Source organism: Talaromyces amestolkiae (assembly GCF_001896365.1).
Source record: "Talaromyces amestolkiae strain CIB chromosome Unknown scaffold12.1, whole genome shotgun sequence".
Taxonomy (NCBI): Eukaryota; Fungi; Ascomycota; class Eurotiomycetes; order Eurotiales; family Trichocomaceae; genus Talaromyces; species Talaromyces amestolkiae.
The window spans coordinates 942,092-958,180 of record NW_024468048.1 but is presented as its reverse complement, the minus strand read 5'-3'; the positions used below and the strand labels follow the sequence as shown (position 1 = coordinate 958,180).

At 46.3% G+C, this 16,089-nt stretch overlaps 5 protein-coding genes across 5 annotated transcripts; 2 read left to right on the top strand and 3 right to left on the bottom strand.

The window, feature by feature from the left end:
- Window positions 1–173: 173 nt before the first annotated feature.
- On the top strand, window positions 174–1,152 carry BHQ10_006632 (uncharacterized protein; the record flags this gene model as incomplete). Its single annotated transcript, XM_040879240.1, has 3 exons — window positions 174–359; window positions 414–1,049; window positions 1,105–1,152. 3 exons carry the CDS (start codon window positions 174–176, stop codon window positions 1,150–1,152), a joined length of 870 nt encoding a protein of 289 aa, XP_040735136.1.
- A 69-nt stretch (window positions 1,153–1,221) lies between these two features.
- BHQ10_006631 (uncharacterized protein) lies at window positions 1,222–2,285 on the bottom strand (the record flags this gene model as incomplete). The annotated part of the gene is made up of 4 exons (XM_040879239.1): window positions 1,222–1,646; window positions 1,710–2,050; window positions 2,118–2,172; window positions 2,240–2,285. 4 exons carry the CDS (start codon window positions 2,283–2,285, stop codon window positions 1,222–1,224), a joined length of 867 nt encoding a protein of 288 aa, XP_040735135.1.
- Window positions 2,286–2,832: 547 nt separating this feature from the next.
- Window positions 2,833–3,695, top strand: BHQ10_006630 (uncharacterized protein; the record flags this gene model as incomplete). Its single annotated transcript, XM_040879238.1, has 3 exons — window positions 2,833–2,865; window positions 2,917–2,941; window positions 2,992–3,695. 3 exons carry the CDS (start codon window positions 2,833–2,835, stop codon window positions 3,693–3,695), a joined length of 762 nt encoding a protein of 253 aa, XP_040735134.1.
- A 1,901-nt stretch (window positions 3,696–5,596) lies between these two features.
- On the bottom strand, window positions 5,597–12,139 carry BHQ10_006629 (uncharacterized protein; the record flags this gene model as incomplete). Its single annotated transcript, XM_040879236.1, has 18 exons — window positions 5,597–5,805; window positions 5,855–6,188; window positions 6,237–6,330; window positions 6,380–6,467; window positions 6,517–6,613; window positions 6,667–6,674; window positions 6,792–7,034; window positions 8,459–8,608; window positions 8,666–8,777; window positions 8,836–9,087; window positions 9,145–9,296; window positions 9,352–9,435; window positions 9,542–9,661; window positions 10,708–10,865; window positions 10,914–11,333; window positions 11,395–11,444; window positions 11,498–11,972; window positions 12,024–12,139. 18 exons carry the CDS (start codon window positions 12,137–12,139, stop codon window positions 5,597–5,599), a joined length of 3,162 nt encoding a protein of 1,053 aa, XP_040735133.1.
- A 1,594-nt stretch (window positions 12,140–13,733) lies between these two features.
- Window positions 13,734–15,505, bottom strand: BHQ10_006628 (uncharacterized protein; the record flags this gene model as incomplete). Its single annotated transcript, XM_040879235.1, has 2 exons — window positions 13,734–14,608; window positions 14,677–15,505. The coding sequence occupies 2 exons, from the start codon at window positions 15,503–15,505 to the stop codon at window positions 13,734–13,736; spliced, it is 1,704 nt and encodes a 567-aa protein (XP_040735132.1).
- Between the last annotated feature and the right edge of the window lie 584 nt (window positions 15,506–16,089).

The window sequence follows — 16,089 nt, the reverse complement described above, 5'->3', positions numbered from 1 at the left end:
ATTAGAGTCTGTATATAACATGTACGTTACTAGCGGTACCCGAGCGGCTGATGACATAACCCAAAACTCGTAATTTCGTTAGTCGCGGCTTCTTCTGTAGGAATTTGACATCGTCATTAATCTCAGCTAGGAGCGCCATACAGATTCAGTAACAAGGATCAATTGCCATTAAGATGTCGTCTGTCGAAGCTGAGCCAGTTCCGATAAAGGATACTACTAAACCTACAGAAGAAGACGCTCAAGTCTCAAAATCCAGCAATTCAAGCGAAGAACCCGAAAAACCACAGGCTTCAGACGATGGCGCTTCCAGCAAAGCGCAAGAGCGACTGGAACGGTTCAAGGCATTGAAAGCCCGTGCAGTGAGTCAACCCGAGCTCTCATGATTATGGGTCGTCCTACTTACAGAAAAGCAGAAAAGCGCCACTGACAGCAACATGAAAGAGACGGTAGCAGAGTCCCAACGACTTGCCACAGACCCGGCTTTGCTCTCCAACCTCTCACGCAAACACGCATTCGCATCTCACAACCTCCTTAAAGCCGACACCGAAGAAGCTGGCGAGGATTTCGAACGCAAGCGAGCCTGGGACTGGACAATAGAAGAATCCGAGCGATGGGATAGACGTATGGAAAAGAAGCAACGACATCGCGATGATGTAGCCTTTCAAGACTACCGCCAGGATGCTCGCAAAGTGTATAAGCGGCAATTACGAGAAATGCAGCCTGATTTGGATGCGTACGAAAAGGAAAAGATAGCCGCTGTGGAACGGGCGGCTGCAAGTGGAGGACTTGAGATTGTTGAAACGGATGATGGCGAGCTTGTTGCTGTGGATCGAAATGGGACGTTTTATTCTACGGCTGATTCTACCGACTTCACTGCGAACAAGCCGGATCGCGCGGCGGTTGACAGGCTGGTTTCTGATTTGAGAAAGGCAGAAGAGGTTCGGTTGAAGAAGCGACGTGATCGACGCGGTGAGGAGGACGCTGATGTCACGTACATCAATGAAAAGAACAAACAGTTCAACCAGAAGCTAGCTCGATTTTATGATAAGGTGAGAGCGCTTTCTATTTCTATTAGAGCTTCGGTTACTAACATACACCCTATAGTACACGAAAGAGATTAGAGACAGTTTTGAGCGTGGTACAGCACTGTGAGCGGAGTGTCTGTTCTTCAAATATCGCGAATCATGTCATCTTTCCGGCCGCCGTCAGCGGATTAGCGAACTAGAGCATATTTTTCCGCCAAGCTTGGGTCGCCAGGTTCTCAATCTTCTTCGTTCCGACAACGCCCCGCGTCGTTTCGTCCGCAATAGCTTCCACGACCGCCTGTGCGACAACATCTGCCTTGAGTGGCTTTTCTGTCATGGATCCCACAAGAGATTTAAGCCGTCCTCCAAGAAGAGCATCAACCTCTGAACCAATCATTCCACCTAAGGCGATTGGTAGGGTGAACTTTCTGCTAGAATCATAAAGGAAGCCTGGTCGGATGAAGATACTTCGAATGTCGGGCAGGGATTGGGATATAATGGATTCAGCTTCCCTCTTCGTGCTTATATACCTGGCTGGAAGCATCGGGGCACCGCCAGCAGCAGAAATGTAGACAAAGGTTGGCACATGTTCAAAGGATGCCTCTTGCGCAAGCGCGATTGCTATTGGTAGAGTTTCAGTCAGTATCGTCTGTAGAACATCATGCAATGAAAATAGCACTATACCTGTGTCCCTATTCATAACTTCATACGTCAACTGCCCATCACGTTCCTGCGGCCTCAACTCCTCCCCAACTCCTCTATTCAACGGATCCTGCGTGCCCCTCTTGGTCGAACTAAACGCTCTCTGTAACCCACTAACAATCGACTCTTTACCGGACACAACACCCTTGTAATCCGCCTCCAGCAATATGCCCATTGTATGCACTACAGCCGTCGCATCCTTGAGATATGGTTTGTAAGTGGCTGGTTTGAGAATGTCGGCTTTTGCCCATTCGACGTTGCTGGCCCAGCCCGGTCGTTCTTTGGAGGCAGTTACGGTGTCCCATTGTGGTTCTCCGGAGCGGCTGTATCGTATGATGCGGTTAGTGACGAACCGGACGGTGATGGTGGTGGTTGTTGATGGGTGTGTACCTTAATGAAACGACCTCCCAGCCTTGGACGGAGGCATGTTTACATATCCTTGAACCTGAGATCGAGAGCATAAGGTTAGCAAAGCTGGGTTATTAGAGCTGGTGCAATGAGGCTAGAAGTACCTAAAAATCCGCTTCCGCCTGCGACAACGAGACGTTTGGCGGCCATGTTTGGCAGTTATCAATTGATTGAAATATGTAGGAAATGATCGAGAAAATCGTGGAGAATCAGCACTAGAGAAGTAGAAGTAGCACTTAGCTGGCCGTCGAGTTGGAAGGCATGGTGTAAAGAATGATTTATAGATCGGAACGTTTGAAATGGTTTAGCTACGTAATGAGACTTGTGGATCGAGCCTGTCGGCAGCTATGCCGATCCTGAGAGCGGCGGGAAATCTTAGCCGCACCTTTCGTGCATTTCGTCCGATCTACGAGAAGCATACAGTATTATGTTGTTTTGTAATAATCCAGGAAAAGTAGTTACTTCAGTTTAAAGCATACGACCAATGATAACCGAATAGTTTCGTCCGGGCCTTGTGTGGATGTGTAGAGCTCTAGGCCGACTGTGTTGCTATTGGCTAAGCTAAGCTTGCAATTTACGCGCGAGGTCACGTGCACTTGTCGGCGGATCAAATGTTTGGTGCAATCATCTTCCTGTCTGTCGAGCACATTCTGGCAGTGATTTTATCTACAACTACAGAGCATCTCCCCATCTGATCATGCCTGCTGCTACCGGCACTAAACGCGTCAAGGTACGTATCTTCTCCCGCGCTTCAACTTGTCGCAATCTGACACGAATACAGGGCGTTTCCGTCTACAGACCATTCGGTAAGCCCGACGTCACATAGGACGAGAGCTTTACACACTAACCTCCAAAGTCTTCGGCAGCGAAGCCTACCCCTTCGACCCCGAGAACAAACCCGCCAACGCTCCCCCAGACCACACCCACCAATGGCGCGTCTTCGTCAAGGGCGTCAACGGCGAAGACATAACCTACTGGCTGCGCAAAGTGCAATTCAAGCTCCACGAAACCTATGCCCAATCAGTGCGCACAATCGAGCAGCCGCCCTTCGAAGTTACGGAGACTGGATGGGGAGAATTCGAAATTCAGATAAAGCTGTATTTTGTGCCTGAATCGACTGAGAAGCCGCAGACGCTGTGGCATAGTTTGAAGCTCCATCCGTACGGAGATGATATCGAGGGGAAGCGAGAACGAAGAGAGAAGGTTGTCAGTCAGAATTACGAGGAGGTTCTCTTTAACGAGCCTGTTGAGCAGTTTTATGATATTCTGACTGGTGGTGGGAATCCGCCGAGTCAGCTAAGTAAGGGGAAGAGTGGAAAAGGAAAGCAAGCCTTGACACAAAGTGGTGCTGGGAGAACTGCAGAGATTCCGGACAGCGATAGTCCTGGTAATCCGTATAGCAAGGCGACAGAGAATGCAGAGTTGGAAAGACTGGGTAATGCCATGAAGACGGTTGACCAGATGATTAAAGAGGAGAAGGATCGACTTGTGGAGAGGGAGAAGAGGTTGGCAGAGTTGAAGGAGACCGAGGGCGTGCCGGCAACGACGAAGAAGAAGTGATCATGCGTTGAACGAAGTTCATCAAAAAATCCCAGAAGCAGTGCTTGACCAAATTTGCGACAGCGTCAACTTATCCCGTTCGGAGTCAAGTCGCATCGTTCCTCCCCAAGCGCTCGTACTGTCGACTGTAACAGTGCCAACCGACTTACCACGAAATCGCTGAACTCGGCGCTCTGAAGACTAAGTCGGTCCCCTACACTCAAACGCTAATCCCATCCGCCCGGTTCAGCTATCGGTGTATCAACGAGGTGGAAATCTAGTAATCATTAGATCCACGACTTGAGGGATGCATTATGAGGGATGCATTATGGTTCGACCAGTCAATATGACAGATCCCATTTTTAGGTAATCAACCAACCAACCAATTTAAGTAGAAACAATGCATTCATCTTAAAGCCTTATCTATATAACACTCAATCTAGAATGTATGTACATAGACTGCGTTAAAAGCTAAAAATCGTCATCTGCCAAGACCCGCTGACATATGGAACTAAGTTTCCACCTTCGAAATAAGCTACGCCTTCCGAGAAAGCGCCAACCGCAATCATTCTACTCGACAATCAATCAAGCAGACTAACATATCTTCGATTCAGCCATTTAGCCCTCATTCAACTGCTTGCGCCTTGAGATTTTCTCTCTATATCAGTCATTCTTTTTAACCTAAGGATCTGCTTGTTCACCTCCAAAGCACCGTTTCACGACCAGTAATTGATCTGCCTACTGTCTATCGTTAAAGAAATCACACAAGACCAAGAGAGATCTTCATCCCATCTCTTCACGACCGCCAGTCGTCAGCCATCCAGCATGTTCTGTCTCAGAAGGTACTTCCCTCCTCCCTTTGTCCATAAAACTCACACTGACAAGAGAATGAAAAAGCTGGCTTCCCCTCCTCTTCATCCCAACAAACGCCTCCCCACTTTTCATCCTCTCCTTCGTGGTCCTCACCTATATCCTCCACCGACCCTGCATCTACTGCTCCGCCTTACTCCTGATCCTGTTTACATCTTCCTGCCAATGGTCCGACCGCTGCTTTTTCGATTTGAGGGGTGACTGGTTTGCGCCGCGGTTTTCGCCTTCGTCTTCATCTTACAACGCGAATGGGTCTGCCATAGGAGGTAGTAGTGGGGGGAATGCGACTATGTCGACGGCGTTCGATGCAGCAGGCTTCGGAAACGACTCCTTCGCGTCGTTTGTGCGCGACAGTCTAAATTCAACTGCGACTGCGGTCGCGGGCGCCGCAGTCGAGGAACTCAAAAAGAGGACAGCGGGTATACTTGCGAATGGTACGGCTGCTGTCGCCGGTCGACAGCAGGAAGAATGGACTGGTTTGGGGCTGGAATGGTTGCGCAGTTTGTTGGGGAGGAGGGAATGGACTATTCCTTGCATTGATGTCAAGGTGCAACTATAGTCCTTTTTTTTATCTGCTGCATATTGCGAATTTCTGAGGGCTGGGTTTATTGCATTTGATATCATGTCGTCAACCTTGGAAATAGATCACAGCTATTGTTTATAGCTAGCAAATATATCACGATGGAATGATTGTTACATACATAGTCAATGAACGGGATAGCTGAAGTAGAATTTTGTTTTTCTTAAACTAACCATAGACGTTCAAAATTAAATACATAAATACATACACACATATCAAAATATCACATCATGATACATTGGAATCAAATGACAAAATAAGGGCGGATATGTACTGAGGTATCAAGTAGACAAGATAGAGAAAAGGAGGGAATCATATCGCTGACGAAGAGAGGAAATAAATCATGGAGTAAATTCAGTCAATATTATCAAGAACATGTCGAGAATCGAGATATTAGGCATAGCACTTGTTATGTTTTTTTTTTCGGGGTTTCGTTTTCGTATATATAGATGATGGACAACGTGTCTCAAACTTAGGTGTAGCCACTAGACACTGCAGGCCAGTCGTCTTCGGTAATGCTGCTCCAAAACAGCCACACGCAGACGACGGAAAGTAGCGAGAAGAGCGTTTCAAAAAAGGCGCCGTTGATTTTGCCATGGACGGGATTGCAGATGTGAGGACTGATGACAAAGTCAAAGACTTGGGCGATGGCGAAGAGAAGGGCGGCAGCGGTGAGGTAGACTGTGAACGTTAGACATGGCGACCGAGTAATGTAGAAGAGTAGACATACTCAATGGCCTGCGTTCGCCAAGCACGCGCAAGACGAGGATGGTTTCCAATATATAGAAGAAAAACAGACAGACAAGCGGGAACAACAGGTATAACACATAGAGACCGATGTTGCGATTGTTGCCTGATAGGCTGGAATCAAAATGGCCGGTCCAGCTGAATCCAGTGTCCAAAGCAATGTAACCAGTTCCGATGAAGAGGACTACTGCTGAACCTGCAAAAAGACCTACGGACAGAGGTGTGCCATCGTCGAGAAGCTGGAAACCGACAAGAGCGTTTAGGAAAAGTACCCAGGAAGTAGCAGTTATAGCGGCGATGTGCACGGCAGTAAATCCCTATCTTGATAAGCATGGTCTCATGCAATTTTCGGACTTTGTACTAACCTTGCGGACATTATCCGCTAGGGGAAATGCGCCAACAGTGAAGATTTCGCAAATTGAAATGATGGCATAACCGAGCAAGAATAATTGAATTTCCCTATCGATGTCAGTCTTGATTGGTGTCAACGATCAGACGAAGTGATTACCTCCTCCCCACAGCTGCACGTTTTCGTTCCGATAAGAGAAGCAGCAAGATGCAGGTTACTACCGCGATAAAGGCTACCAAAATCGATCCTATTCCGGTCAGACACTTCTCACCATATCTCCAACAAAAGAGACTCACCCAAATTGCCCAAATATCTGCCATTGCTGAGGTGAATACCGGTGAGCGCACAGCCCCCGTAGGCCAGATTGGGAGGTTGATTGCTTGGAACGAAGAGCTATAACGTATCAGTATGAGTCGCGCAACGACTATTGAAGTAATTGGACTTACATTGCACACTGGCAACGTCGAATCGCGACAAAAGTTCTATTTTGAAGATCGACCATTATTAGCTTCAAGCCCCCTCGTGCTGCCTGCTGTGCTGTTTCAGACGCATCCACAGCCACACCACTCACATGGAAATTCCCGAATTGCGTCGAACCCATATTGACGGAAAAAAGTCGACCTTGGCAGCGATATTAATTTGAATTGAAAAGCTTTGGATCGTCTGCCGGGTCTGTTGTCGTGACCGTATTCTCGCCCCCGACCGGCAACAACTGCGACGACCGCACCACGGGAACCGCGAGCCTCGGACTGGAGTTCTGTCGGACAAAGAATGGGAATAGCGAATCGGCGCAAAAAGCGGCGGTCAGCTCGATCTGTACGTAACGTCGCAAACGACAAAGACCGCAGGCGTGTGGTCGGCGAATATGTCGAGCAGGAGTGAAAGAGTTGTTGGTCGGGTTGGCGATGGTGTTTGATGTTTTAGACGCCAACGTGAGCCAACTTGAGCCAAGATAATAAGAGCAGAAAACAGGCTGTAAATTACGCTTCCTCGGGACGTCAACCACCAGCCACAGTCTAGCTGCTTCTTCGAGGCTAGACCGTATTATATTTGGTCTATTTCAAGGAAATTTAAGCTGCATTGGCCAATCAGACGCCGTATGTCGGTCTGACTGTCCGACGTTTTGCAAGGTCACACCGTCACAGCGAGGATCAGTCCGTTAGCTTGAGATTGCGCGCATTCTATTGGTCAACAATGAATCAGGCACGGACAGCCACTACTAGAAAAGGCATAGCGTATCACGCTAACTGGTTTAGCGGGCTTTAATTCGTGCTTTATCGTTTCGTATTTGTGTATTTGCGATACGCACTATTTCATCGACTATCGGGACATAGCGCGACCAATCCTCGCTTTCCCTTCAAGGCTTGAATTATTAGAATTGAGATTAGATTTCCTTCGACTTGATCAATCACATGAGAAGATCGATGTCGTACAATTTCTGAGTCAGGTCATGGTGCGCTTCCCCAAGTGCTCCCTGACTACTCACCGCTTGTGTCTTATGCGGAGAGTCATCCACCAGGCCAGCCCTACAAGCAAGGGTGGCTAGGAGTTTCAGAAAAGCTGTGAGAAAAGGTAAAACAGTCAAAGCTACAGTTTCAGGTTTCTTCTTTCCCCACTGAATGCCGTTTATCATCAATGATATGCCAATCACGTGTCAGATACTACTGCATAGTGCATTGTATATGAACGTGCGCACATCTCAGATCAGAGTTTGATGCCCTTGCTGGCAGTCCTCAGATGTGAATGATAAATTGCTAGTCTCCCACCTTTCTTGCATATACTTTATCTGCTCAGCTATCCCCTGCTCGATATGTGCCTATCCACGAGAAAGAAAAGTAGTGTATTCTTTCCCAACCACCGACATTTCTATATGGGCATCACCAAAGTGTAACACTGGTCCTTACTTGGACGCTGTGTCAAACGCGATGACATCAAGTTGCATGCTGTTCGAGCACATCGCGTGGAGGTCTTTGAGTACTTACCAAGCTAGGCAGTGACTCGTGGTGGCAGTTCGCCATTATGCCTACCTTGCACCTCTATTCGCATTACCTATTATAATCGAAAACAATCGCAGGTTATATGGCTCACCCAGCTTAAAAACCCAGTGAATATCATTAAGGGTCTACAAGACTTAAATCTATTGCATGGATCATCTAGTTCATTTTGACGAACCATAAACGAACAAATGATTCGTGTCTCGAATCAGGAGCACCGCAGCCTCGTCGAGAGGGAACTAACATACATCCTCAATCTCAAGCTTCTTCCCATCATGATCACCCAAATCCAGCTTCAAAGTCCGATTGAACAGCTCTAGAAGCATCTCAAAGCAACTTTTGGAAATGGCCGGATCGTAACGGCCTTTGCTGAGTTCATCGCGGATGAATGCGTCTGTGTTGTTCTTAGTATTTTCGAGTTGCAGATATAAATAATGAATGGGATACTCACGTTGAGCCCAAGCAACTTCATAAAAACTAAACAAAACACCCTTCTCATGCAGCGTCTTGCGAATCAAATCCCGTCCTTCAGGCGGGACATGGTTATCGTTCTTTCCAAAGATCTATTCCATCATCTCAGTCGAAGCCAAAAATTTTACCGGTTTGATGAAGGGAAAATACCATAATCAACTCCCCCTTAATATCTCCGGCACGCTTCAAACTGTCATCGCTCTTACCCTCACCCAACGTCGCGCTGTGGATGTCAGTTGCGAAATAGCAAACGGCAGCTTTGACTCTCTGATCGAGCGCGCATCGGTATGCCAAATGACCGCCTAGACACATTCCTGTGGCTCCCACGCGGCCGTTGCATGTGGGTAGGGAGAGGAGATAGTCTACTGAAAGGGAGGCATCTTCGTCGTAGGCTTGTATTTTCTGCAAGAGACCATCAATCTGAAACACTCACCTAAGGCGTAGGAGCGATGGAATTACCTTTGAAATCTTCCACAGATTGCCCTTGTCTGTATCCTCAGCATCGTACTTCAATGCCTCGGGGCCCGTGAACTCATGGTAACTCGATGGAGCGGCACAGATGTATCCCTGACCAGCAATCTGTCTTGCAAACCTGGCTACTGGGCCGGTTACTACCTCAAATGTCAGATATCCATCAATTTATGTGAATCGGAAAGGATAATGTACCTTGATAGATCTCGCTAAAGACTACGACACCTGGGAATCGGGCATTAGGGTAGCCCGGGATGGTCGGATGGAAGATGTATATTCCTAGAGAGATTGAATGTCAGATTCACCAGGCAGAAGATATTGTTACGCCAGAATAATTACATGACCGAAGACTGGGAGTCACTGGAAGTCATTGGGAGTCACTTACTCATCGATCCATCCTGTCCACCGGCCTTGGTGGGCACGTCGATGTGAGACTCTTTGATCAGCATTCTGGCAGGTCGGCCGGTAAATCCTTCTAACGCCTGTGATGGACTGTAGGAGTCGTCTACAAGCGATTCAGATAAAAATAAGGAAACGTCAAGAAGATGTTGTCTAGGGCGTCGAAGGTTGAAGGACGTCAGAATAGAGCTCCCACTGTCCCGCATGTTGCCCCACCGTCGAGAAAAGGTACCAATTTTCTACTTTTTCGATCCGTGATTTTTTCAATCTGTTAATACTTACTTCATCTATGCCACATATCAAACTAGCAACAGGCATACATAATAAAAGTCTAAGGCATTTGTTCATCCTGCCTCTGTTTTCTGGTCCATGTCAGGCAAAAATCGAGTAGAAGACCACAACGGATACATCCTGCCCAATGTCGGTGAATTCGCTTCTCCTTCCTCGCCAGATCCCATAGTATGCGCTATAGAAAGGCCCCTCCGTCTATTGAAACGTCCATATATAGGAGAAAGTCGAGTTATCATTGACAATGCACTCTCAATCGGTGATTGGGCTTGATATTCGATGGGAGTGTTTTGAATTGACGTGGGTGATGTGACTATTTGTGACCGTCTGAATGCTTCCTGTGGACGAATCTTGAGGTTGTGCGGGTTACGGTCCTTTGAAGAACTCCTCGGTGTGATCTCGCACGCGTCGGATGGCAGTTCGATGCGTTTCTCGTGACGTGCTTATCACTGTTAGCTCCTTGCATATGTTCAAGCCGACTGTAATGAGATAGCTCACTGTCTAGTTCGAATATGAGGTTTGTGTCAACATGAGGCTGAGTTGTTGCTGGCGTAAACTCTGTGCATGTTTTTTCTGGCAGTGCAGTCTGCGGCCTGCTTGATTTTTCGTCTGTGAGATACGTTCCAGGGGCAGAGAATGTCATATAATCACTTTCCTGCTTGTAAATTTGGTAGAAACTTTTCGGCGCAATATTCTCCCTACTACTATCAGGTTGGTTTGCTTTATTCAACATTCTGTGGCGAACAAGCCTTCGAGTGGTCAGCCAAATGAGGAAGGAGATGCAAATGACCCCAGCACAGACAGAAACTGCGAGGGTGGTCTTTAGCCTTGCCTCTGTTCCACTTGACGGGTTAGCATGCGTACCAATCATGCTGGTGGCTGTTGATGACGCTGGTGTGACTGTTGTTGATGTATAAGGGTAATACGTCGCGATAGGCTTGGTATAAGTCTCCGCAAATATGCTGCTGAGACCTCCATCACCCCATGACGATGGCAAAAGCATGTTCCCTCCCTCAGTCGTACTGATCATGTGTTAGATGTAGCAAACCGGATGATCAAGAATAATTTACTTTCCACCAATTCGATCAGTGACTATCAAGGGCATCGAGTAATTACTCCACTCATTAGGGTCGTAAGTATTCTGAAACTGAAGCGTGTTAAGATTGAAAACTTGCAAGAATCCTCCATCCAGACAGTTCGAAGAATCATTCTTGTAAGCCCCACCCAAGACGAACATCTTATCTGGATAGACCTTGATGCACTTGTGACCGCTACGACCATGTGAAGACTGGCCAGAATATACCTTGATCCATGTAAAAGATGAAATAGACAGGATGTAGACATCGTCTGATGGAGCGGAACTAGCATTGATACCATCATAGCCCCCATAAATGTATATGTTGAAGGTACTACCGTCAGATACAGGAGCCATGACCGAGCAGAGCATCGTAAGTTGTGGCGGGATGTCCCCAGTAGTAGTTTGCAGAAACCTACAACCAAGTTAGCACATTTTCTTCAGGATGCGAAAGATATACTTGCCAAATTTTAGACGCAATATCGTAGACCGGAAGCTCTTTCATGAAAATGGGACTATTTTGGCTCTGTAACCTGTTGTTAGAAAAATAAAAGACTATCTAGGAGAAATTTTACTTACGCTAGCGGCTATGTCCTCATCTGTCAAATTGTCGTTAGAGGAGAGGATTTCGGGATTAATGACTCCTCCTATCACAACCAAGATTCCTGACTCCGAGACAGGAAGCCATACTATCTCGGCATTTGCTCTCCCAGGAATATGGGCTGGTAGGCTACTATTCTGCCAACTCTCGTTTCTCATGGCTGCCAAGTTCACGGTAATCAAACTTGTGGCTGTTGAATAAGTTGAGCCGTTGTCCCCTTCCACCAAGTCGCCCATTAGTCCATGCATGCCACTGAAATAAAACCCAAGGTTCTCGCTAGGAACAGAAACCCCTGCACCATTTGTGACGTAACGAGTAACACTGTTGTTTGTGCTCTTTTGTTCAAAGCCAGGTTTCCAGCTTTCAATCGATGCTGAACCTTCATAAGCTTCGTATCCTAAGATCACTTCTGCCGGTGGCGGATTTGCACCATCTGTCACGCGAGATAACCCACTATCGTCATGTCATTTGTGACCAAAAGCAGGAAAAATGTCTAGGTCGTACCCGTAGAGAATCAACTCATTGTCATTGGCGAACATGGTCCCATCTTCAAAATTAGGATTGAGATTCGTTGCCAAAACACCGTTACTCTTTTCCATAGATTGAAGCAAAACTGTCATACTGGTATGTTGATCGAAAGATTGTCTCAGACTGAGGTTGTACATGTAGCCTTCGTTGCCATCTGTGCCTTATCAGCGATTTGCATTATCATTTGGAGAAACTGTCGTACCATCACTGAGAGGACTACCATATGTTCCGTCGGACAGCCCACTGTACAGGTTAGCTTGCTTGTAACTTTCGAGTGACTAGATATTATCTCACAATTGCCACCATAAGTTGCCTCCATCAAGATAGATCGTGTCTCGAATGATATTTGCTTGATTAATGTAAAAGTTAGAAGCAGGCTCCTGACCTATAGTATGAAATCTCACGTCTTACCTCGTAGTTGTGACCAACTGCAGATTGAGACGTTTACTTCGTTTGCCCAAGCGAGGCAATGCGCCGGAAGAACTTTCATTAGTAGAAGTGCCATGATATAGGATATCCCTAATGTGCAAATAGAATTCGTATACATCTCTTGTAAAGAGAGCTTGGTTGTTGATCAAGTCAAATTGTCGTTTGATTTGAATCATTTTTTGACTCGAATAATGATTGGAAGTAATTTTCATGATCTATGGCCAAATAAAAGTCAGGGTAGATACCTTCTTAAGCCTTCAGTTGCGTTTAGCGCTGCATTAAAGTTGTATATGTTGCTCGCCAATCGACTCACCGAAGATTGAGCCCCAAGTATTACGACGTTCATTGATATTTCCATAATGACAAGTGCTTCTTTGACCTGATATGCCCGTACCAGTTTCGTTTTTGGAACTTATGGATAAAGAATTGGCATATACTTCCAAGGCTCGGAGATACCTTGGTGGCGAGTTCATGTCTGTTGACTATCTAAAAACATCCCATTAACAAAGAAACCAAGAATCGACGGAGTGTAGTCTGCTTCGAAGGTCATGAGCATCAAAATATGGGCCAAGATCATTTGACTTTTCCATCGCTATCAGGCAATGATCTATTATGAAAGCGGAGTGCGGCTTTGTCTGGCACCTGAAAATTGAACTCCTCATACTTATATTAAATAGCCCCCACAAGTCCAGTGTGACGTTAAAGTACCCAACCATTCCGTAGCTGAGACTATATATTTAGCTGAGAGTATGAAGCTTCGAGATCAATGTCAAAGATTAACTACTTGATATAAGGAGAGAAATGGGAGTAGAGAGGAAGCTATGACTCATCCAATCGAAGACAAGGTGCAAATGACTGGAAAATACATCAAAATTTCAAAGATACGAATGTGAGTCTTACCGCAAGGAAGACGCACTGCCTGCTCGACTTAATCTTTGTTGACCAAAGCTCGTGACATGTATTTATCATAGTTCTTTGAGGGCACACTAGCTATTGTTGGCCAGGCGACCAGATCAATAATTACGGATTATACATTTATACATAGCACGGATGAGTTGGCATATTGATTTTCCAGGAATACTCTGAGAGAAATTTTTCTTTCTTTCTCTATTCAGAAAACTTCAAGCGTAGCCAGAGCAACGATCTGAGTTTAGCCAAAAGGATCAGCCCGAAGACCTTCGCTGCTATGCATTTATTGTTTCTCGAATCACTTTTGCTCGCTATGCATCTATTCAAGCAACTTATAAAACAATTGACTCAACGATGATTGTGATTATCATCGCGTTCCAAGTCCGATATTGTACCGCCCTTTTCAATATCGCCCCTGCCTATCTTCGTAACCTCGACTGCGGTCTGATCTATAGCTGGCATGATCTCCGACCCTGATTCGGTGACGGTTATAGCGTCCGGCGTTGAAGTTTCCTTTTTTGCTGGCTCGTCATTCCTTCCCAAACCTCGATCTTTAATCGATACACATGCGCAGAGACACACGCCAATAACCACAGTGTTGGTAATGTACAGGTACTTCGTTGCCTTCATATACGCTGATAGAATGACTACCGTGGTCTCGGAATCATCAAAAGTTGGAAGATTGTATATTGACGATGCAACATATTTCAAGTCCGCTGGAAGATGGCTTCTCAATCCACTTTGCAAGATAGTAGCCGATATTGCGAGTCCACATGCACCGCCAGCGCAGCGGAAGAAGTTTCGACTCGAGATTATGACTGCTCGCTGAGACTTAGGTGAGTGTGCCTGCAATGCCACCAGAGTAGGCTGAAAGACGAATCCAACACCGATGCCGATTAAGAGAAGTGCTACAACGCACACTCCTGGGTTGGTATCTTGATCGAACAATATACTTAGACCACATCCGACTGTCCAGCTTGCGAAGCCGCTCCAGAGAATCACCCCGTAGTGATGGCGGCGAGAAATGTATTGGCCGGAAACCACAGAGCCAACGGACTGCATGAAGACCAGGGGAATACTCAACGCTGCGCTGACGATTACACTGTACCCGCGTATGTTCTGGTAGTATTGAGGAAGATAGTATAGATAGCTCTGATATACCCAACCGAGCAAGAAGCTTTGCAAGAGAAGAGCCACGATAGATTGGTTTTTGAAGATATTCACTGCTCATTCTCATGGTTAGGTGTTATTCATTCTAACTGACCTGCAGGGATCATAGCTATAAACTCACTTGGCATCATAGGAATTCTTGCTACCTTCCACTCGATTATGACAAACGCAACAAGCGCACAACTTCCAATCACTAGCATGGAAATCACCATTGCTGAATTCCACTGAAAGTATAGCCCTCCACCGGATATCGGAATCAACAACAGTACAATTCCAGCAGATGATGTTAGACACCCCCAGACATCAATCTTGCTTAATTTTTCACGAAAACCGCCAGTTACTTTGGAGGCTGGTAGTACAAACCAACACACAGCGCCTCCAGACGCTACAATGGGTGTAAGCGTCCAGAAGAAGCCTCTCCATCCCACTGGTGCTTGAATGAAGCCGGCAGCCATAAAGGGACCAACGATGTTGGCTACTCCAAGACATGCCCCAATGATACCTTGATATTTCCCTCTCTCTTCAAGAGTTACGACGTCGGAGACAAATATCATGGCCAGATTTGTAATGCCGCCACCAGCCAATCCTGCCATTGCACGAAAGAAGTAGAGCATAGGCGCATTTTGCGCAAATCCGCATAATAAATCTGCCACTGCTAAGATGACGCATGCCGTTAGAAGCACAGACTTGCGTCCAAATATGTCTGAAAGACGGCCGTAGAGCACGGAGAACACTGTATTTGCGATAAGAGAGGATGTTCCGGCCCATGGTATGGTGTCCTCCGCGTTGAGGTCTGCTGCGATGCTAGGTAGTGCAACAGAGACCCCATTTTGGTCGATAAAAGCCGTGAATAAGACGAGAGAAATACAGCTGATAACTATGAGGAGTCGAGTCTTGGGGAGAATGTTTTCCTGGTTTTGTAAGGAGGTGGCATCTTGTTTGTTGGACATTTCGTGTTACGTGTTGGCCACTTTATTCTTCGGAACGACGAATAAATTTTCATTTCTGTTCCTCCAGGTTGAAGGAATCAAACTCAATGAACAATCCATCCTAGAAGATGGCTGATCTTTTCTCCGTATTGAGCCAAGACCTGAATCCTCATCTCAGAGTCCTTCCAGGACCCGTTTCATGACAGCTTTCATAGATTTCCTATCCGTACAATCCGGAGTCCACTGCAGAGAAAAACATTGCAATCATTCCCACCGAGATCGTTTCACGGTGCCTCCGGTCAGATTAGGGTTATCTTCGGAGGGTCCGAGGAGTGGGTATAGAAGTGGCCCGATCCATAAATCGCTTATCTTTGAGAGCGCCTATCTTTCTACGGAGCATCCGGACATCTCTCTTCTGTTGCTGTTCTCGCCTTTTGTTTGTCCTGGTACATGGGTTTGACTTATCTGGTTATCAGCCCGGAAGAACGATGATGATGTTTTAGTATTCACTATCTATTGTCATTGACCTTAGTTGACCCAAATGATAAGCCTGTCGTACGTTAGCAACTCTATTTAGATCCATTATAAATGTATCAAAAGCAAAT